The 23,115-nt window shown below is 39.7% G+C and overlaps 1 protein-coding gene and 1 pseudogene across 1 annotated transcript; both read left to right on the top strand.

Annotated features, from left to right (window-relative positions):
- The first annotated feature begins 14 nt into the window (after nucleotides 1-14).
- On the top strand, nucleotides 15-8,866 carry LOC108891063 (FHF complex subunit HOOK interacting protein 1A-like; annotated as a pseudogene).
- Nucleotides 8,867-11,509: 2,643 nt separating this feature from the next.
- On the top strand, nucleotides 11,510-19,456 carry LOC108891065 (uncharacterized). The gene is made up of 10 exons (XM_018688191.2): nucleotides 11,510-12,686; nucleotides 14,052-14,132; nucleotides 14,382-14,524; nucleotides 15,121-15,301; nucleotides 16,327-16,347; nucleotides 17,019-17,098; nucleotides 17,259-17,352; nucleotides 17,445-17,552; nucleotides 17,716-17,886; nucleotides 18,457-19,456. Exons 1-10 carry the CDS (start codon nucleotides 12,656-12,658, stop codon nucleotides 18,594-18,596), a joined length of 1,050 nt encoding a protein of 349 aa, XP_018543707.1. The 5' UTR covers nucleotides 11,510-12,655; the 3' UTR covers nucleotides 18,597-19,456.
- Nucleotides 19,457-23,115: the final 3,659 nt, after the last annotated feature.

Genomic DNA, 23,115 nt, shown 5'->3' with positions numbered 1-23,115 from the left:
ACTCACAATCTGAGCATATCCACTGGCCCAAAGGAGCAGGTCAGTACAACTAACACACAACACGAGTACATGTACACTTTCACACGTGTATATACTAACTTAAATCCTCTGTCTGTATTAGATCTGTCAGTATCAGACAGTGTTGGTTACTGTCGAGGTTCAGAATTTCTGATGGATGTAAACTACCTCCACTACCTTTGGGACGCCTGCCAGGCCATCTCCACATCCCACAGGTTAGTGTGCCTGACTGTGTTTTCCTCTACGATTAAATCAGGGAGTAGACCATGGGACTTTGTGCATTGGACCAGATTTATGGCTTAAAGGAAATAGTACTTTTTTAACAAACTAGAATAGAATAGAAAATTAATGGATAGGTGGGTCATTTTGTCACTCAAGAGATATGGTTACTACCCAAGAAACAGCTTTGCAAAGGAGTCCAAACCTTATCAGACTGACAGAGGAAACTTACTGAGGCACTGAACCACTGTCAAGAAATGTACTGATGTGTTTAGTGATATCTACTGGGTAATCTTTGGTATTGGCATTTGTAGAGGAGGATTAATTGCCAAAGACCTCAATGATGATGCAGGGAATGAATATATCAGTTCTATAGTTGTTGTGATATTTCACTAAAAGCTCAATATGTCAACCTCATGGTGATGCAACAGCGAAAGTCGGAGGATGACCAACATCATTAGGATTTGTCCTGTGGGAATCATGAATATCTGTGGCGAATGCAATGCAATGTCATTTCAGTGTCCAGCCTCTTAAGTGCTGATGAGTTTTGTTTTTCCCTGCAGGGCATGTCAGCTCTGGTCAGCCCCATATGACGGGATCACCCTTTGCCTGAGGAATACCGATCTGACACACCAGGGGACGACATAGAGGATGAGGAAGAACTCATACAGAGAGTCAAGAGTGACTCCATCTGCTCTTTGGTCAACACTCCTCCTCCTCAGCCCTGTCCCCAACCCCTCTTTCCTCAGATACCGGTCTCCACAGGCAACCAGGCAGGAAGAGTTAGTTCTGCCCTGGAGCTGGAGTGGGATGACATTTTTGGCAGATGACGATCCCTCTTCAGCAGAGTTAAACACAGGACTAGCTAATGGTGACGTGGGTACATCTACACCAGCACCTCTACCTCCTCGACACATCCAGGAAATGCGACGCAGTGCAATCAAGTTGGTGCATGGCTCGTATGTGGAGGAATCCGAGTTTCAGGACGATGTTCAGGTCTACGATCTAGTTGCCCAGGGACACAAAGGCGGCCATTTTGGAGCGAATCATGGCAGCAAATCGACGGGCACGTGAAAGCATCTCAAATGGTCAGCGAGTGTCAACAGCAGTGACAACGACAACGTTAACAACAATGTTAACAACAACAGGGAGGACGGTAATGGAAACCGTTAACAATATTATGTCGACGAGGAGGAGGAGCGAGGATGGAGGGAAGGAGGAGAGAGGAGTGAAGATTATGGGAAGGAGGTGAGGAGGAGTGAGGACTGTGGAAAGGAGACAGGGAGAAGGAAGGAGGAAGAAGAAGATGAGAAAACAGGATAGATGTACAAGGAGAGCTGAAAGGACATCAAGTTTTCCACCAATGGTTTTTAATGCAAAGAATCACATCATCGACGAATGTGATGACGCTGATGAAGACGACCAGTCCTTTAAGAAAACTGTAACCTCAGTGATTTAACAACGATTATCAATCACAAGCAAACAGCACACCAACAGCATATACACCACAACACACAACATCCCACACCATGTTTAGTGGCAAACGCTTTGCTAATGGTAATCATGAATCTGAGCCACATAACCCATTAGTTTTCTGCAACCAATGCCAAGTCTCCAAGTATGCCTGATAACAAAGTCACCATAACGACGACTTCCTGTCCCAATACCATGAACTCATGCTCTCCTTCGGGGTGGAGCCAGACTGTGACCACATCACAGACAAACATCAGCACATTTAGGAGGCGGGTCCGAGCGCTGAGGCAAAACTGGAAGAGGAGGAAGAGGGCCTTGGCGAAGAATTTGTTTTTAGCTCTTCATGGGATGATGAAGAGGTGGAGGGAGAGGAGGAGGAGGCAATGGAAGAGGAAAATAAGGAAGAGGAAACAGGGAGCAGCACTAAGAAAGACAGCAGGGGGCACGGAGTTCCATTTACAGGTGTGTTTGAGCACGTACAGTGTGAATTAAGTGATTTAAGAAGCTTTCTGAAGGCAGAACAAGTCCATTAGAACTGAAAGAGGCTTTGTGCTTGCGTCACCTCTTTGGTACCAGTGTACTTTGTCTCCACGTGTGGAGAAACATAAGAACGTGGCCTTTTGTTATTAATAGCTTAATATATTAAGGCCAAGGAAGAAAACAAGGGATTCTTAGACAAAACTCTCATCTTAGCATCAGGTTAAAGCTGAGGCGTTTCAGCTTCATTTGGCCGCTACACCAAAGGTTTAAGACCAGTGGTTAAGATAAACAAATATTAACTGAGGTGCAGTAGAGTTGGAGCTTTTATCGATAAACAGATAAATAACACACTACGGCATCCCCATTGCTTTCTACTACATAGCCACACTAACTTGTAGTTTTCCATGGCGTCACAGGTCCGTTCATCAGTGGTCCTGTTGTCCCGACTTGAGAACCTTCTGGAAAACTCCATCGCTGTAAACCTGCTGGTGACGGGTATCCTGGCTCAGCTGGCGTCGTACCCACAACCCCTGCTGAGATCCTTCCTGCTCAGCACAGACACAACACACAACCAACCCAACGTACGCACACTGTATCAGGTAAAATCCAACCATGTCATATATGTCTGATTAGGTTTCTTATTCCATTTGATTGTTTCATGCATCTAAATAATAATGTTGTGTTTGTCCTTTTATTCCTGTGTCTCTGTAGGTGTTGGTGTCAGTGCATGGTCAGATTGAGCGCTATGTGGCAGCCAGACCAGACTATCCAGCCTGGTCACTCCAGGCCTGGAGGTTCTTGTTGGCTAAAGACCAAGACAGCAAGTTTAGAGGTTAATAACCACATACATCAAACGGGACATGAAATACAACAACAACAAAACATGTTCTTGGCCATAATTCAAGAATTCACATGCTAATTAACTGCAACTGGGCTGGAATCTCTGCATTAAGCGGATGAGTTAGAAAAGTCACATACAACCCTCCTTGGTCTGTTGTTGAAAAGCTGTAGATGGAGAGAATTTCCAACACTGATGATTTGACGCATACTAAATTACCTTTACTATCACATTTGCTTACTTTTCCTCAGAGTGCCTCGAGTCTCAGGGCGGAGACATCATCCTGGACCCATCTCTTCCTAATGGTTCTGTGAGGAACGCCCTGGCTTTGCCCCCTCTTGGTGTCTTGCCGCCCTGCCCTCCGATCCCCCCTCAAGCCAAGAGCCGAGTGTTTGCCATCGTCCTGTACGCCGAGTTCCTCAAAGAGCTGGCTGCCATCGCACAGGAGCACAGCATTGCACTAGACTGTTCTGCCGAGGAGTAACAGGAGTGCTGGTGGTTTTTAACTGCTCCTCCTCTAAAAATCTGCTTGTGAAGTTGCCATCGATGTGCCAGTGACCCAGGCACTGCTAAAAACGTATCGAAGGAGCTGCTAAGTGGCCACCAGCAGAAGACTGACGGTTTGTAAAAGTCGTACAAGCACAAAACATGCAACACAATGTGTATTATATTCTGTGATGAATAATACAAAATTTGTGAGTAAATTATAATGTTTTTATGCATAGATTTGTATGTACACTATATATATATTCCTGGCAGCACTTGAATATTTTGATGTTTCCCCCATGTGAATATGGGTGATATTTATGTTAATGAAAATTATTTGAAGGAGATCACTTTGAAGATAAATCATGTTCAGTTTTCTATATATTTGTGGGGTCAATGCAAATAGTTTTCTACACTGTTTTCTGAAATCTTTGCACTTATTTCTTGATATGATAAAAAGTCAAATATTTGGTTGTTAAACTGTTCTAATAGAAAATGCAGAGGACCTTACTCTGGTCATTTTAAACAACCTCCTGCTCAGGATGGTAAGCTTGCTGCATAACACTAGCATAAAAATAATACTAACGTAACAATAGCCACTGTGGCCACAAGTGATAATAGGATCAGTTACATAGACTTAATTTAAAGTGATTTTACACTAAATTTGACTTCAATAGATCAACAATATCACAAACAACAACCACAAATTGCCTTTAGGCAAGTTAGCTATCCTACTAGCTAGTAAGCTACTAGCTAGCTGCTTGCGGGCTGAAGTAAATTTAATCTGAAGTCATAAATTAACATTTAAAAACAAAGCTGATTCAAAATATTATTTCTTTTTTGTTGACAAACTGTTTCTCTTCAGAAATGCATCTTGAATTTGTTCCTCCTGTCTTGTAATTGTGGTTTCACTTATATTTCAGTTAACCTTGGAGAGTTTAATTTAATCTATTTTGTCTTACTACTATCTGAAAATCTGAAACTTAAGTGGTGAAATGGTTTTTCTGTCGTGTCCTTTGTATGCACACACACCCTTACAGAGTAAATGAAAAGCCTTAAACTTTAACCGACAAAGAGATTTTAGTGCAATATACCAGCAAAAATTAAATTAAGATGTATCTTATGCAAATATCAGATCTGGGATTTATCTCATTTGCACTTCTACTATCTGTGTGTTTCATTGTTTCTAATGTAATTTGTGTGATTTTTTTCAATAAATTTCTTTATTTTTGTTCCTTTTCTCCTGAAAAAAAAAGTGACATTATTTGCTCCTGTGACGTTCACCTGTGCTGCGTTCAAATCAAGTGGGAAAAGTAGGTTAGATTTGAATTCCTGCATACTACGATTTTGTTCACCTGAGTTTTAAGATGGTAAATACAACTGTCTGGTTGATTAATAAGATTTAAAGAACAATTATGGTATCTTCAAAAAAAACTTGTAACATCAGTGCTTTCTGCTGTCATACTATTAGCCTGTTCATAATACAAACTGTGCTTCAACTTTATTGAAATTATGGGACCAACCTGAACCCTATGGTAGTACAGCTTTCAGCTAAGCCTGTATGTAATATGGAAAAGAATACCTCGTTATCTAAAATGTTGAATCTACATTCTAACATTATATATATGACACAGAATGAGGAGAAGCATAATGAAGATTAAAAAAAAATTGGATTTTGGAGATGTTTTAATTCAGCAGTAAGTTATGTCATTTGTAAGCTCTCTCACCTTATATTTAGTGACTATAATTGTGCATAGTACCATACAGATAATAGCTGAGACAGCAAGTCTAGTGATGAGACAGTTGCTGTCTCTGTGGTTAGCTAGTTCCTGTCGTGTAACAAGTCTATATACGTACACACAGATATGAGATGACAGATGGCAGACCGTGGCGGCATTCTGTCAGCTGGATACACTCTGGTGGTCTGAGAGTTTTCACCTAACGTTTCAACAGGAATAAGAAGAGGACAGGAGGTAACAATGATGGCGATGATAAAGGTTTACTTGCTGACGTTTGCCCTCGGTGAGTTGATGAAAGGACCAAATGTGGTTTACTGTGTTCGCTTTGAAATGGCATTTCAGCAGGGTGCGTCTCTGCCACATTAGAGTGGGGGTTTTGGTTGAATCACTCGATCAGTCTAGAGGATATGGAGAGATCTGAAAAAATAATCATGTTGTGAGGTTTATCTGATCAGAACAACTTTATACAGAATGTTAACCAAAACCTAAACCAGCCAAGAAATTAATGAACATCTGAGCATGAATTTTCTCTCAAGTTTTTTTTTTTTTTTTTGTCTGATTTAAAAAAAATAGCATGTTTCAGAATCAGTTCAGTTAATCCTCTTTGGCTTACTTACTTTCATTAATTTCCAAATAGCACAGAACAAACTTTAAAGGTAATCCATCACTCTGAACGAGTCGAGAAAGAGGAATCAGATAGAAATGTGCAGCAAGTAAACTGAAGCTAATATTATCCTTTCTTCTTCATTTTCGTCTTCATTGAAATGTGTCAACTTCCCCTCACTGACCAAAACCTACCTTAGGTTTTGCACATTCTCGGGGGCACGCACCACAAGTGCTGTCATCCCACATCTTTGACTTCTCACCCACTTCCTCTCGTTTTGACTGACTTCCCTTCTGTACGCGTGTTGCCTGAGCTTCCCCAGTGCAAGTGAGATTGTACATATCAAGCTTTTACTGACACCTTCTGGACAGTCTACACTGATGCAGAAATTTGAACCCACTGATCTTAATCAATACTACCTTTAGCCTAGATGAGAGAACAATGTGCAACCACAGCAACAATACTGAGACATGCTTTACAGACTTCAAAAGACAGTTTCAGACAGATGCTCTCTTGAGCAGAGAAACCAGATGTTTTTCTCTCTTCCAGGGCTCCAAATATTGGTTTGTATTAATGACTTTATTTTTCCAATCCTTATTTAACTGTAGGTGCTGCAGTCATTTTATCAAATGGAAATGATCTATCAGATGATGAGGATTCTCTTGAGAATGGCAGTGGTGAAGGACTAGGTAACCTCAACCTCAGTTGGTTTCTGTTTTCATGGTGGTTTTCTTTAGGTCAACACATTATCAGGCAACAACATAAGAGCTTGTGAGTTGCAAGCCTGACATGAGGATGCTTTAACCAGCCTGCTCTTCTCTTGATGTAGGTAGTGGTAGGTGGCTAAGTTCAATACTGTACCAAAAAATCAACCAAAAAAAAAGTATTAAGTTTGTAGAGTGATGCTGTAGTTGCCATAGAAAGACAACAAGACCTGCCACTCACTAGTATGACTGGCTTTTTAATGGTGAATGTTCCATGAATGTTCTCATGGCATTAATGGATTATCTGTTCTCTCTCTACCTACAGACAACAGCACCAGTAACTACTCCTCCTCCTCCTCCTCCTCCTCCTCCACCACTATCATCCACCCCTCATGCCTGGTCTATGTTTTCGTAGTTCTCTGGATGTTATGTCATTAAAGAGCATTTCATATCATGTTTGCTGTCATGGCATTTTGTTAAAGTATGCAATCATAAATAAACTGTAAACTTTCACTGTTTAATGAAAAGCCTTGTTTTATGTTCTCCTTCTACGACAGGCTTGGTCGCTTAAGTTATTGTGGTGCCTCTGTTTGCAGATGATGTTACTCTGTATTAATCTCTGAAAAATAAAGTGCAACCCCTCTGTAACCACAAATGTATATACCTCTCTCTTAGAAGACCTCAAAACTCATTGTTTCTATGAATTTAACCACATTTGATATGATCTGTTTCTTGAGTTTAGATTTTCTAGTGCTTATTTGTGTAATTCTAGTATTTACATTGTGCTTTTCTCACCTGTATTTCAGAGATTAATATTTACTCCACAGCTTTATCAGGATCGTGATTACTAAGACCACTAAACCTCACACTTCATACATCCATATAGAATTTAAGTCAGCAATGTGCTGATTTAAAACCATATAATGACACAGCAAGTCTGCAATGGTTAGCTAGTTCCTATTTCAGCTGATTCAGTCACACATCCTAGAGTGAGGTGACAAAAGGCAAAAAGACAGTGGGCAGCCTTCTGTCAGCTTGGCAGTCTGAATTTACCACCTAACATTTAGAGGACAGGACGAAGAGGACAGGAGGAGATGATGACGATGATGAAGGTTTACCTGCTAATATGGGTTCTCGGTGAGTTGGTGAAAAAGACTAACTGTGGTTTATTGTGTTCACTTTGAAATGGCATCTTGACATGGTGCGTCTCTGCCACATTGTAGTGTGGGTTTTAGTTTAGTAATTTGATCAAACAAAAAGATATAGAAACAATTCAGAAAAGTGAATCAGGTTGTGATCTTTATCTAATCAGTACAACTTTCTACTGAGTGGTAGTCAAAATCAAATTGAACCTGAGGTTACAGAAAGGGGCTGTGGTTGGTGGGTGGACTGGGTAAATGCCCCACATATACTTCTAACTTTCATGGTTCATTTTGCTGACAGTGCTTTTCTAATTTTTATTTGGTGTACCTACAAATATACATATTGGGACAAGTCTGCTGATTTGGTTGGCTAGTTCCTGTCACAGTTAGAGAAACTCTGGTGGTCTGAGTTGTTGCATCTCTCTAAAACAATTGTTTAATTTTGTTCAAATTAAACACTATGAGAAGACATTCACCCTGTGACAAAAGGTATAACAAGCAAAAACGTTGTGCAATTTGTGGTTGCAGTTCTAACAACTTTCAATTCTTCTTTCTGTCTTTATTTCTATGCAGCTGCCACACTCAATTTATCAAATGGAGCTGATGATGATGATGCTGAATCTGACTTGTCCACACCTGAGGATTCTACCATCTCAACTGAGCTGCCCTCCCCCACAGGTAACCTCAGCCTCCTCTGATCTGCATATCCTTAGTTGTGTTCTTAGTTGCTCCCTTTCTACCTAATGTGCAAGTACTGAGAAAGCTTTGTCTTGTGAGTTATATTTGGCCACCCTGCTCTTGACCATCAGCCATGTAGACGAACAATGGGCTATGCTGAAAGGTTCAGTGAATATTGTTTTACACCCATGCTGCTAGGTTTTAATGGATTACCTGTTATCTATCTCTCTACCTACAGACACCACCGATGACTCCTCCACCGCTAACCTCAACCCTTCCTGCTTGGTCTATGCTCTCTTAGTTTTCTGCGTGTTAGCTCTCTGAAGGGCATTTCATATCATGTTTTGTTATGATGGGATTTTGTTTAACTGTATCTTTGTACTTTGTACTGGATGTTACACTTTATCTCTGAATTTATCTCTGCGTGTTCTCTGCATGAATTTATCTCTTTATCGCTTCTTTAATAAACAGCAAAGTGAAACCTCTGTGTGACCACAAAGTTATATATTCTCTCTTAGAGGACCTCAAAACTTCTGTTCCTATTAACCATAGATCCATTTTGGAGCTAATCCTCACCGTTCAACTAGCATTGCTATCTCTAGACTAATGCTGCTAGCATGACTTAAAATGCCTGCACTTGAGACGTGAATGTAATTATCAATGCAGGAGAATTTACAGTACATTTTCTACAAAGTCAAGTAAGTCAACAATGAACCGATTTCACAATATCAACTGAAACAGACGTCTGCTGATGTGGTTTGCTAGTTCCTGTCTCAGTTGAAATACACAGATGTGAGGTGCCAGATGGCAGAAGTACAGTAGCAGCCTTCTGTCAGCTGGAGAAAGTTTGACAGTCTGAGTTTTCAGCCTGACATTTGGAGAAAAGAAAGAAAAAAGGTGGTGATGATGAAGGTTTACCTGCTGATGTTCGCCCTCAGTGAGTTGGTGACAAAGACTGTGGTTTCCTGTCTTGACAGGGTTTTGTTCAGTCACATGATCAGTCTAGTAGATATGTAAAAATTTAAAAACAACTTTTCTGAAAGTCAAATTGAGGCTAGAGAAGAATCAAAACAGTAATACACTGTAAGGATAGTAATCTGCACAAAGTAAGCTGAAGCTAATATCTCCCCTTCCGCTTTTGGAGAGTTTGCACTGATGCTCATCTAACAGGTGAGTACTTGTTAGTACAGCAATTGAACCACTGATCAAAATCAGTGCTACAGTTTGCTAATATTACACCACAATGTGCAGCCACAGCAACAACACAGAGGTTTCTTTATAGGCCTCAAACAGTAAATCAAAACAGACGGTTAAAAGAATAGATTGATGTTTTATGAAATACACAGTTTCCAAAACTTAGATGAGATCATTTATAGCACTCTTGTGTTTTTGTTGCTGCAGTTCTAACAACTTTTAATTCCTCTTTCTGTTTTTATTTCCATGCAGCTGCCACACTGATCTTATCAAAGGGAGGTGATGATGACTATGCAGATTCTGACTATCATTCATTATTTGGCAGTAATGATTAATATTACTTGGTCATACCTGAGGATTTTTCCCTCTCACCACCATGGTCAGATAAAGATGACCTGTTCTTTCTTTCCTACCCAGGTAACCTCAGCCTTTTCTGGTCTGCATGTCCTTAGTTGTTTTCTTTATGTTAGGCAGCAACATGGCTAACTTCCCTTTCCACCTAATGTGCAAGTACTGAGAAAGCCTTGCCTTGTGAGTTATATTTGACCACCCTGCTCTTGACCATTAGCCAAACCAACCAGAGCTTGGCACAGCAGGCTTGCGAAGCTGGATTCCTCCAAATGTTGATAAAGATGATGGTATATACTATACAGTACAAAGGACAGGAAAACATAGGATCCAAATTGTGAGGAACTCATTTAACAGTGTTTGTCTACTCTACAATAATCATGCAACTGTTTTTTAAACTTTAGTACTGGACATTAAAAACGTTTTTGCAGTTTTTGCAGAGTATCTCTGTTCTTGGCTGGCAGTAGAGTCAAGCCAGCATTTATGTGTGACAACAGGAACTGTGACACTTTCTTTAAATACTACAAACTTTAGTTATAATTAAAGTCATATTCTGGCAGGAAGTGGGACCTCATTCTGGCATCTGGTTTTCTCACTAGCAGCTGCAAACTGAACAGCTGGAGTATTTAGATCTCAGAGTACAGTGTTTACAATGCATACTGGGAATTGTAAGAACAGTTAAGGACAATAATTTGAGAACAATAATTTGACTGTAAGTTGAAAAATGAGGAAATAGAGCTGTTTTTGACAGCTGATAATCTATAGATAGCGCCCTGACAGTGCTAACACACTGCTGAAGACTCCTGAATGGAGAGAGCTATGTTCTGCACCACCCACTTAAAGTTAACCCCCTGCTGGTTGTGGTTGGTTTGTACACGGGTATGAGACAAAAGTTGATGGTATAAATATAAACAATAAAAATAAAATAAAAATAATATATGTTCTCCTGTGCATGTTAGCATGTTTAAGAACATTTCATATCATGTTTGTGATGATGGTTTGTTGAACTGTGTAATCACAAATCCACTGTAAACTTTCAGAACCTGTTAATATCCAAAAAGTAAGGAAGAATACACTAAAACAATAAATTTAAGTTGATTTCCTTAAGTTGCTGCAAAGCACGAGTCCTCAGTTGATCTGAAATTATTAAAATCTTTAAAAAAAAAACAACAACAACTTTAGAATGAGAAATCAAGCACCAAAAACTGGTCTTCAAGGGCTTTCAGAGTGTGTCTGCCATTTTGTAGCTTTACATTTAAGCTGAGGAGCCTTCATTAAAGAAGGTCTGTACTGTGTGTTGTGGCATCAAACAAAGTGAGAACCAGTAGCAACAGGCCCCACTGATGTGTTACTTAAGTAACATAGTCTAAAACTAAGCTAGCATCCTGTGCTGGTCTGGAGCTAGCGCTGCGGTCGATGACTCAGTTCCTGAATACTGACTGATACTGAGAGAGATTCAGAGGGGAGAGAGACATAGAGGGCGTAGAGAGAGAGAGAGAGAGAGAGAGAGAGAGAGAGAGAGAGAGAGAGAGAGAGAGAGAGAGAGAGAGAGAGAGAGACTGTGGGGGTCGTGGTGCAGAGAAACAGAGGGGAGAGAGAGGAAAAGGTAGGGGAGGAAAAAGAAGATGGTGCTGTGGGTGGAGAGAAAAGGTTAGAGGCAGAATGAAGGTAAAGAGAGACACTGCATGGACAAAATTACAACCAAATACTGAATATGTCAATAAGATGAGGCTTACAGAACAGAGACCAGAACTGACAGAGATCAGAAGTTACTGAGTCCAGAACTGAGACTGCAGCAGAGAGACCAGAACTGACTGACTGAGGAACTAACAGAGACCAAAACTAACTAAGACCACAGCACGAAGACCAGAACTAAATGGTATCACAGCCCAGAGATCAGAACTAACTGAGACCACAGACTCATGGTTTTAGACCCTCTGCTGGATTCTGGAACCTGGCTGCAGGGATTTACTCCCACATCCAAAGGAGTTGGATTGAGGGTTGAGGTCGGAGGTCTTTGCAGTCCAGTCAAGTTCTTCTGCACCAAACTGGAAAAACCGTTCGTTTATGCACCTAACTTTGTGTGCAGAAACTCTGTCATGATGGAACAGAAAACTGGGGCTTCCCCAGACTGCTGCTACAAAGTTGGAAGATCTCTGTAATCAAAACAGGAATATGAAGAAGTTAAAATTAGCAGCAATGTTTTAATTTACAGTATCACGTAATTATTTTATTATAAGGAAGTATAGACTATGATCTGAGACATTTATTTCTGTTCAATCAGTTGTGCTGTATTTATAGGAATCATTGATTTGCAGAGAGACTTCTATTTTTTGTACTTCCTCAATATTTCTACTTGTAATAGAGTATTGATACTTGTACTTATGTAAAGAAGATGAATACGGCCCCCAACACTGCCATTTAGTGGACAGAACAGAGAAGAAGATGGAGAGGAAAAGGGAGGCAGAGAGTGAAGAAAAGGTGGTAAAGAGAGACATGACAAAAGAGAGAGAGGGGGAGGAAAGAGTGAGAGATACTGAGAGAGAGCAAGTAGAGAGAGGAAGAGAGAGAGCTCAGAGAGAAGAAGTGAGAATTAGAGGTAGAACAGAGGGGTCCTGGAAAAAGGAACAAAATAAAGAAAATAAAAGAGAAACTCAACGGCCTCGCTGATGAACATCCACCATCTTTAAAGAAACTAAATCTGGCACAGAGAGAGAAGTAAATCCGTCACCATGATGAAGTTGTGCCGCCTCTGCTTCCTCGGTGAGTTTAGCTCAGCAAACCTGCCTTCATTCAGATCTAACTCTCTGCCTTACTCTGACGTACTTGTGTTGCTTTTTTTGAACGATAATAAACATATATAAAAGGAGATTTATTGATGAGTAAAAAAAAGTAGAAGGAAGGAGCGGGAACATTAAAATCTTAAAGCAGAGGAGAGCTCCCGCGCCTACTTGGTTGTTTTTCAGTTGAATCAGGCGCTGCAGGAAACTTCGTGGTTTCACTCCTGAACGTGTTGACAAAATCTCTATTTCAGTCATTTTCACCGATAATGATGGGTGACTTTAAGGTTCACTCAAGGACTTGAAAATCCCTGCCATATGCAGGAAGTAGTAAGGCGCACACAAATACCACAATGTGAGTATATGAAAGGCAAAATTTGAATTATAAGGAAATTTGAAATCAAAACACTCTAAAGAATAGAAAAGTAAATACAGATTTGTATATAATTAATTATGCATTACTAATTTTACCTTTGTGCTTTTCTCATTAGCACAGCCTCGTTTATTCTACTTTAAGTTAAGTAAAACCTGAGTTATTGATTTTTTTTCTATTAAATACGACACTTAATATGTCCTAATGTGATAAATATCTCTAATTATCAAGTTACTGCACGAGCTTCATTAACATTTTAAAAGTCTGATTAGTTGAGCCACAGAAAACATGAAACTGTGTGTAAATGGATTAGTATTTTTCATGCTGATGTGTTTATTTATCATTATATATATAATATGAGGTAGACAGATGCATCAGCTTCAGCTCAATGTCAAAGGTCAGAGGTCACAGTATATGAGAATAAGCCTGTTTCCTGAAGTCATGTCGCCTGTTATCACTACATATTTTTTCTTTTCGTATGTTGCATCACACAACATTATTTATTTACTAACCAAAATCTGTGTTAAATGATATCCCAAAAAAACACCAAAAAATTTGTAGACAGGCAACGTGAAATTTCATCAAAAGTAGCACACGTAAAAATATTGTTATTAATACAGTTCTATACGCTCTGATCTGTCCTCCGTCCTGCTGCTGTTTTATTTCTTTGTTCAGATTTTCACACCAGCGTTGGTCTTTTTCACACATATGAAAACCTGTTGCAGCAGCAGTTCTGTAAAAAAAACTAAACCCTTGGCAGTCAACAAGTTTACCTATGAACTGATACATGTGTTCCTTTAGTTTACATTGACCAGAATCTGAGGAGTTCATTTAAATGTTTGTAGCACAAAGTATAAAATCATCGTAAAGTCATTGTACATCTACCAGTCCTTTCACTTATTTTGCCTGTTCAGACCTCCATCCATGACGTCTGTTTTCAGTTTCTCCATTTATCATTTTCTCCTTCTGTCTCAGTTCTAGTAATTTCTTCGATTTCCAGAGGACAAGAAAAAACTACAGGTTCACCAGCACCTTCTCAGGAGAACGGAGACGAAGGTACAGTAACAACGAACTGTCCCGCACTGAACTGGTGCCCAGACTTTTTTTTTTTTTAGACAACGGCTCAAGAGGTCCGATGATAACGGTCAGAATCTAACCATATACAGTAAATGTATAAATCTGTAATCCATGTAGCTCTGGACTGTCCTGAGCTCCTCTCCTGTCCTCTACCACTCTGTCCTGACCTGTACCGTCATACAGAAAACATCTGGCTGATTCTGTGTTTCTTCTGTACACTTGACACAGATGCCCCTGCCCCCGTGACTACTTCCCCAGCCTTGAAGGCCCCACTTGAAGCTGACAACACTACCCTCCTCACACGGGTCTCCCCATCCACGCAGAGTCCTACACCAGAGAATGCAACAGATGTGCATGGAAAAGACGACAAGGTAAGAGCAGAGTCAAGTTTCTTAGATTTGTACCTCTTTACTTGTAACATATCACCATTCAACAACTAATGTTCTGCATGAAACCAACCTCATAAACTCTCAGCATGGTAGGAAAGCTAAATCAGGTGTTGTTCTCAAAGTGCAACATATCAATGCTTATAGCTTGGAAATTAAAGCAACCATATGTAACTCTGAGCAGCAGCAGCAGCCACAAGTGGTAATTACAGCACTCATGTTTAATTAAATTCTGCTGGGCTCAGAGTCTGAGTGGTTACTGGTAGTGGAACCCATGTACCCCTAGAAGCTAACACAATGCAACATTAACCAAAGGAGGTTGGCAGATAAAAGACAGAATTACAGAGCTAGCTTCTTCTGCATGTGATGTAGTGTTGTTAAGCATTATGCTCTTCGTTTGCAGAGTGGAATATTTTAAGGTTTATAAGTTTATATAAGTTTATATACTTTGGGCCTGTTGTTGTTGATCAGTCAGATGCCCTAAAATTCAATGTGTTTAATTCAGAGGGCGCAGATTAGAAAAACTAAATATCTGGCCCTAAATCATATAAAGAACAAACTCTGATCTCCCTCTTTTACAGGAAGAAATAAGGAAGGCAGACGAAGATGACAAAAACTATTCGCCTAACAAAACAACAGAAGGCAGCAGCAGCACAAAGGCACCTGCGGCAACCTCGGCTGGCGTGTCAGGGAGCGTGACGAAGGACGCTGGAGTTCGCAGTACTACAGATTCTGCAGTGAAGACCACCACCAAAAAGCCAGGTACCTTTCTGATGCAGATGCAGAAGGCGGCTTCACAAGTTGCGTGCCTCAGTTTGTCTTCCTGTGTGTCAAACCACAGCTATCACATGCTCATGTTCTCTGCCTGCTACACAAACACACACTTCTAACACATTCACACTAAACTGTCAAACACGCAAATGCTCAGGCGCAGCGCCCAGCGGCTGGTAGGTCACTTTTGCACATGAAAAGTGCTACCTGTCATGCACACACACACTTATCAAAAGATTTGTTTTTCAATGGCAACAAATCAAATTTAAAATCATATTTCCTTATTCAGAGCTGAAACACAAAAATAAGCCAGAAACTGTCTTGATAATTACCAGACCATAAATCATTACCAAAAACCAAACATGGAAGAAAAGCAGTCCCAGGACATATCGGGTTCAATCCCAGCTAAGGACCTACTGTATGCTGTATGTCATATCCTCTGTCTCTTGCAAGGTTTCCTTTCAGTTTCTATTCCATCGCTGCCCAGTAAAGACAAATGAAAAAACTTTAAATTGTTAAAGACAGACTGTTACCTAGAGAAGGTCTGATTTGCATTAGACACAGAAGACGATATCGTCAGCATAAAAACTACACTTTTTGCAATGCAATAAATATCTATGCATAAAAGAAAGATCTGTGGGACATCTTCATTAACAATGTGGGGATTTCATTTGAAACAATCATCTGAACTGACTGACACGTAGCAAAGGTGTAGATACAGACAGGAAACGTGGGTAGAGACAAAGAAGGGTATGGTTCATTGTTATGTCTCCAGCCGGAATCATATCTGGGGCATCGTGATTACGTGATATGTTTCATAACCACGAGGCCACCAGGACACCCCTCCCACAACGTTTAACGTCAGAATTTACTCTATGAAATGATGATAACTGTTCTCCACTAGAGGGCAAGAATAGTGACACCATGAAATGACAGTGATTTTGTTTGAAATTAATTACTGAACCTTAGAGTATTGATCACTAACCAGCTGTCTTTCTCTTTTGTGACAACTACAGAAACAGATAGCTCGTCCTGGGGTAAGGATGTTGTACTATTATCATTTTAATATTAAATAAATGAATACATTGTATTTCATTGTATGAGTTTTGTTTAAAAATGCCCAATTTTTTATTTCAATAATTTAATTTACCTTCTTTTATGTGATTTTTACTCTCACTCACAGTACTATTAAATACTAACTATAGACAGTATATGTACAATATAATGACAAAAAGAGCACGGTCTTGATATGTAGAACAAAAGGTGATAAGGATCTCAACTTTCCAGATTTTTACTTATCAGACAAGTGCTCTGTGTTTGTAATGAAACAAAACATCTGAGGCACTCATCACAGATCAAATGTCTGATGATGATGACATGTATAGATAGTCCTGTACATTATGTACTCAAGCTAATATATTGGCAGGAAAACTCCTTATATGCTCAGACTATATCTCTTTAGGGCATATTACACTCTCTCAATGCTGCCCCTCTGTGTTCCCAATAATGACTATATGCAGATATTATTTTTTTTAAAACCTAGGTGATGTAGTGATTGTTTTGTAAAACAGAAGTCAACACTTTCCAGGCTTTACTGAGAGAGCTGAAGTACAAATTGATTTGTCAAGTGGCAATGTTCTTTTTCTTTTTCCTTTCTTTTTCTTTTATTTGTATGAATTTATCAGAATCAATTTATGTGTGTCTCTAGGTTATGTGATCCTAGCGTTCATCATCCTGGTGATCATCGTTCTGTGTATCATCCTCTACTTTCTCAGAAGAGTCTCCAGGGTAGGGGAATGAGTTATAGAAAGGAAGAGTTTATTTTTTGGTGGCATTTCCTTTAAAATTAATATTTTACACCGACTTATTGTATCATTTTACAGTGAAGACAGTTACAAGATGCTCCTGTGTACTATATTTGAGTCTACTTGTTTATTTGTTTGTCCAGACATACTCATTTGACCTCCAGCGTCAGGATCCCATCATCAATCAATTCAATGAACCCACAGGCACCTTCGAACCAGTCTACCTGGATGATCTAGGTGTGTGTTTATGTGGTAGGATTTAAATTAACACGACTTTATAAAAGACTATCCTGACTTGTGTGCTTTGGTTTGTGTGTGATTTATTTCAGATCGACCAGCCCCTAAAGATCTAGTGACCACCAATGACCCTTCACCTCCACCAGCAGCAAATGGCACAAGTGTACAGTTGGAGGAAAAGGGCTCGAATGGAGAGAACGGTACAAAATAAAAAAATTTTGATCCTGAAGGACCAGGTCACTGACATCAAATAATCTCCTGATTTCAAACCATATCTTGAATGCAAGGTACTGGAAACACTAGAAAAGCTTTTCACCTCACCTTACCTTTTCTTCTCTTCCTTTGTTTGGTCTGTCTCTCCAGCTCCGCAGGAACAGCCAGATGCAAACGGTCTGGAGACGTCGCCCTCTAGTGACACCAGCCCCACGTTGGACGATGACACAGCTGACAAGACATCCAACCCACCGGGCAGTATAGACCTGATGTTCGATGGCTTTAGGGAGCCGCCACAGAACGAAAACAACAACAACCCATGTAAGATTCTTTGAATGGATTTAGATATATAATACAAACACAAAAATCTACCATACGCCTAAAAGTAATTCAACAGTGTTTTAGTATTGCATTTCCACAAAGCTGTGGGACTTGCAAGACAGTTTTAGTCGTGATGAAATGCAAAACATTTTTCATTTGACTCTCCAAACCTGAAAACACCTTGACAAGCAAAAAGGTGAAAATGTGCAAACCTGGCAACTATTATAGCTGGTGAGAGCAGGTCCTTTGTCTTTAGTTAGTCAAGAAATAGCTCACCAAGAACTGGTTAACTACCATGTTTCATTTTTTTTATGTCTACACATAAAACACACAAGATATAATGTGTACATATGATACCTTTAGAGTTGCTAGAGGACACCTTTGATGGAGCTACATTTGCTTCTAGTTTTTGTGCTGAAATTAACTAAGGCGCTAGTTAGCTAAAATCAGTCTCAGCTTTTAACTCCAACAGGAAGTAAAAATAAGAAAGAACATATCTTTGGATAATTACATTTTAGAAAATGTAAATCTAAAATCTTACTTAAACTTGTGTCTTTCTCCTCTCGTTAGCGGTTTGCTCCAGTGACCCATTTGTTGAAATAAACCTGGACGAGCCGCCATGGTGCGATCAGCTCCTCAGCTCTCCTGAAGCCACCTCCTCTGTCCTCCCCTTCTCTCCTTTCTCCTTTTCCTCCTCCTCCTCTTCTTAGCACCTTCAATGATAACCACAATATCAACATGGAGGCAGAGACCGTGTCTGTTAAACACAAGGATATAAACAGATTGAACTGAATTATTTGTCAGTGAACAGCATATAAACAACCCACCAACTATAAATGCAAAGCTAGCTTGAACCATTTTGCTGTGGTTTGTTTACATGTGTTGTCAATCTCAGTTTTGAAATAAGCATCAGTTAAATAGGAGTCAGCCCAGTTAACCTGCTAGTTAGCTAGCTGTTAGCTAACTAGCTGTTAGCTAGCTAACTAGCAGGTTAACAAACCTGGGTGACTCTGTGGTTTTTGATACATCAAAACACATATTCCCTGTTATCAATATGGATGGATTTGAGGAGAAAAGGCACCAGGGCACAGACAGAAGTTTCTTTTTGGTTGTTTTATGTTTCTATCACTTTCAAACAAGAAATATTAATATGTCATATGTCATACAGAGGCTCAGGCCCTCTGACCCCTTGAGCTCCGGGCCTGTGCCGGTTTGATAATCCATCCATGGTTTGCGATAGTCTTTTTTAAATTAATGAGGAGATGTGTATTGATGGAGCACTATTATCAGTCTGAATGCAGGCTTAAGCTCTGTTTCTCAAACTATAAAAATTCATTGCTAGCAGGCTATAATAAATAACGATCAAATAGGTGTTACAGTTGCTGTAAATATGTTTTCTATAGGTTATGAATGCCTCTGTATATAGTAGAAGCTGATATGCTTCACTGCCGTATTGTTTTAATTTGCAATATTTTCATTTACACTTTCGATACATTTCATTGCTATCATTTTGCCTTGGATCAAACTGACCACTATGTAACTTTAGAAATAACAACTACTGTACAAAGTTTTTCCCTCTGGCTTTTTATTTTACCTTCAGCCAAGTAATCTTCATTTGGAGTTTTTATTCTACTCAAAAAAAAAAAAAAAATCTGCGGCTACAGCTCTGGCACACATTGTAGTAGTACTTTTTACAACACTCTTACATTTTTGAAGAGAATTCTAACTTTGCTTCATTTGTTGGCACAATATCCACTTTTAGTTTTTTAGGCCTCACAACCCAAGAGTTTTTAAAGTGTAATACACTGTATATTATGACAGGCAGCACTAAGGGTTGGTTTTCATTTAGTTAGTCTTTATTTTTTGTAAAAGTGTTCATCAGTTAATGCCGGAAAGCTTAATCCATCTCCTGCTTTACCACATAAACTGTTCAGGTGTTTTTCTCATTTAATTACAAATAAATGCAAAAACCATAAAGTTATGACTTACATAATAGTTTTTATTGGGGGATGTAGCCAAATTCAAATACATGTCACTGTGAGAGAACAAACTGAATAAAAATAAGGCAGTAAAGCGTTTTCATTGTTGACTGGCATCCTCTGAGTTGTCTGCCTTTGGAGCCATCGGTGTCTGTTCTCCACCATAAGGCAGAAAGCACATTAGTACATGACATCTTGTCTGTAGAGGTGGATCAAGAACATTTACATCACTTCACCAAATGTGGAAAACTAAAGTCCATCTAATTGGAGATTTTGGAAGATAATTTCTAACAATTAAAGAAAAAAATACTTTTGTTACTGTATTATTTCAGCTTTTTCTGTAGGTAACCATGGAAACAGTTTATATTGGTGACCTACCTTTAGTTGTTTCCTTTGGGTCTCGGGTCTGAGTCCCATTGAAGACAAAGACCTTTGGCAAGAGGATGATGTTGAAATTGGAAGCGGGGAGGGCTAGTTCTCTACACAATATAGCTGAGCTGAAGCAAAAACGTAGCGTGGTGTGAAACTCACAAATTGTTCAACACTCGAAAAATAAATCCAGGTTGCATATGGGACAAACACCACAGGTACTCAACAGGAAACAATCCTTTATGCCCACAGTTAAACTAACCTGTAAATAATAAGCACGTTTTGTATGAATTAAGCTGTACTTACTGGAGGCTGTAGAGATCTGTCATAAAAGAAACGGATACGGAAGTTGCCTAGTCTTGAATCCAAATTGTAAGCAGTTTGACATGTGACTACCGGAACAACCAAAAATAAATATCAATTTCAAATCAATGAAAATCTTAAATCCTACTCTTAAAAGTTTGGTAACCATATAATCAAGTTCATCTTGTAGAAAGATTCTCTGAGACCTCATATCCCCATGTCTCATCCATCCCCTCCTGCAAACACCTAGAATTACCAGTAAATTTGCTAGGATCCTCCAGAGATGTTAAGTCCAAGCAGCAACATATCAGCTGGGCATTATAGAAACTGGCAAGAAAGCCAGGAATCCTGCCACATTTATGCTGACTCTTTGTCTACAGTGTGGTTGGAAAATGTTTGCATTTTGCCTGTCAACTAGCTTCACGTCCCTAAATCAGCCTCAGCTGATCATATATTGAATGTTAATCAATAAGGACTCCTTGACAACAACAATAGGGGATATTAGCCCATAAAACAAAACAAACAAAAAAAGCAAAAAATGGTTGCTGAATTTTCAACAGCAGTGCAAACCACAATAACAGCAGAATAAAAACAGCAATGGTCAGTGTTGCCTACAGGGAAAACTGACACAGTATCATCATTATAGACCTGTAGGTGTGTCTGGAACTTTTCATCAACATCTCTGTGATAAATCAGCTTCAAATCCTCAGCTGCACAACATTACCATATTGGTCTGTTATTCTGTCACCACAATAAACTTTTCTCTGCTTTGAGCTCATAGCAAAACCAAACACTGACTGTAAAGACACCAACTGGAGCCAACAGGAGTGAGAGAGATTCAGAAAAGTGACTCTAGATGTCAACAAGATGGCGCATCTGATCAATATATACACAGGTGTAACAGCAATGCACCAGGAAAGAGGCTATCCAAATGATTTATGTATGTATTAGTGTGGCAGCTGAGGGAAAAGATTCTCACAGACTTCAGAAATCTCAGATTGTCTAACAACAACACTCTAAAGACCACATGATATTTCGACATCTAGGATTCTGCTCTTTCGTCTCTCCTCCCGTCACTTTCTGCAGTTATCTCTCCCTGAGGAGCTGTAGTCTGATCTGTGCAGCATCCCCAGCTGAATGACGTTCTCTCTAAGTGATGGTCTTTGAGGTCATTTACACTCTTACTAATACTGCTTCATGTAGCGGTAGTGTTCGTGCGTTGTGTTAATTATGACCAAACGGAGACCAAACCACTGTTGCCACTGGCCGTTTATTCCTGGCAGGAAAGCATACACTTAAATTAAACCATCGTCACTCTCACAAAACAATATGCTTGATCGATAGGGAGCTAAAGCGTTACAAAAATATAATAACATAAAACAACCACTTAGATATGAACTTAAAATGAATGATTCAAAATAATTACAGAGCTAACGTGTGTACTCACCAGGGACATGAACTTCAAATGACCACGAGTGAACTGTTTTATAGCGGCTCGTCTTAAATTTAACGCCGCTGAGAGGCTGCACAGTCCGGCTCAGTGACTGTAAATCTGTTGGTTGTTGCTCACCGTTTCATGGTCTCGACGTTAAAGGACAGAATCTAGAAGCGTCCAAACATTTCACCAACACGATCACAGCGTTCACACGGTCCCTCCGTGTAGCAACACCTGTACCTGAAGGACAGTTCCTACCGCACAACGGTGACACCTAGTGGATCAATCAGCGTCCTGCACACACTTCAACCACAAACAGGCTGAATACTTTCATTACATCATGCAACGGTTAAGAGTGTGTTAGATAGAATATAATGTATTTATGTCATATTTCATTTTGAAGAATTAATCACACAGATTTTCAATGCATAGATTGGCTACACATGGCACAGTGTATAAAGTAGACATGCTTGCACGTTTTACATCTGTCTGATCAATGACAGGGTTTAACAAAGTGTCTTTTCAACAGGACATCATCAAGTCCAGTCTTGTTCATCAGCTGTGGACTATAGATCTTAGGGGTGGTAATCGTGGTCTCTGGGGAGAAAATGACAAAGTAAAAAGCAACAAACAGCCAGAACAACAGCTCCTGCAACTGTCAGTCCCAGTCCAACGTAGAGACCGATCCTCCCCTGACTGTCTTTGTTTGGTCTCCCAGATTTTCTCCCCAGTTGAGACCAATCCCTCGCTGCTGTAAAGAGACAAAACAAATGTGTCATTAATGAGAAGAAAAACAGCAGCAGAGTAAAGTGGAACATATTTCCCAGATATCTAGGTTCTTATTTAGCAAAAAGTTCTAAGTCAATTTACCAGTGACATTGAGTCGACATTCACCGAAGTTTCTCTTGTACGTGGTGACGACCATGCACCTGTACAGACCTGAGTCCTCAGTCCTGAGTCTGGACACATGAATTCTGATTCGTCCTTCTCTGAGGACGTCTTTGTCAAACTGGACTCGTCCTGAAAACTCTTCATCCTGAGACTCAACACCATCATGTAGTTCATACAGGACTGAGACTTTCTGATCAAGGGTCAGTTCACAGATGATAGAAACAGGGTCTAGAGAGCTGAGAGTTGTGGTGG

This window comes from Lates calcarifer, unplaced genomic scaffold (assembly GCF_001640805.2).
Source record: "Lates calcarifer isolate ASB-BC8 unplaced genomic scaffold, TLL_Latcal_v3 _unitig_1868_quiver_957, whole genome shotgun sequence".
Lineage (NCBI taxonomy): Eukaryota > Metazoa > Chordata > Actinopteri > Centropomidae > Lates > Lates calcarifer.
Note: the sequence above shows the minus strand (reverse complement) of the source record. Positions and strands in the feature narration are given on the sequence as shown.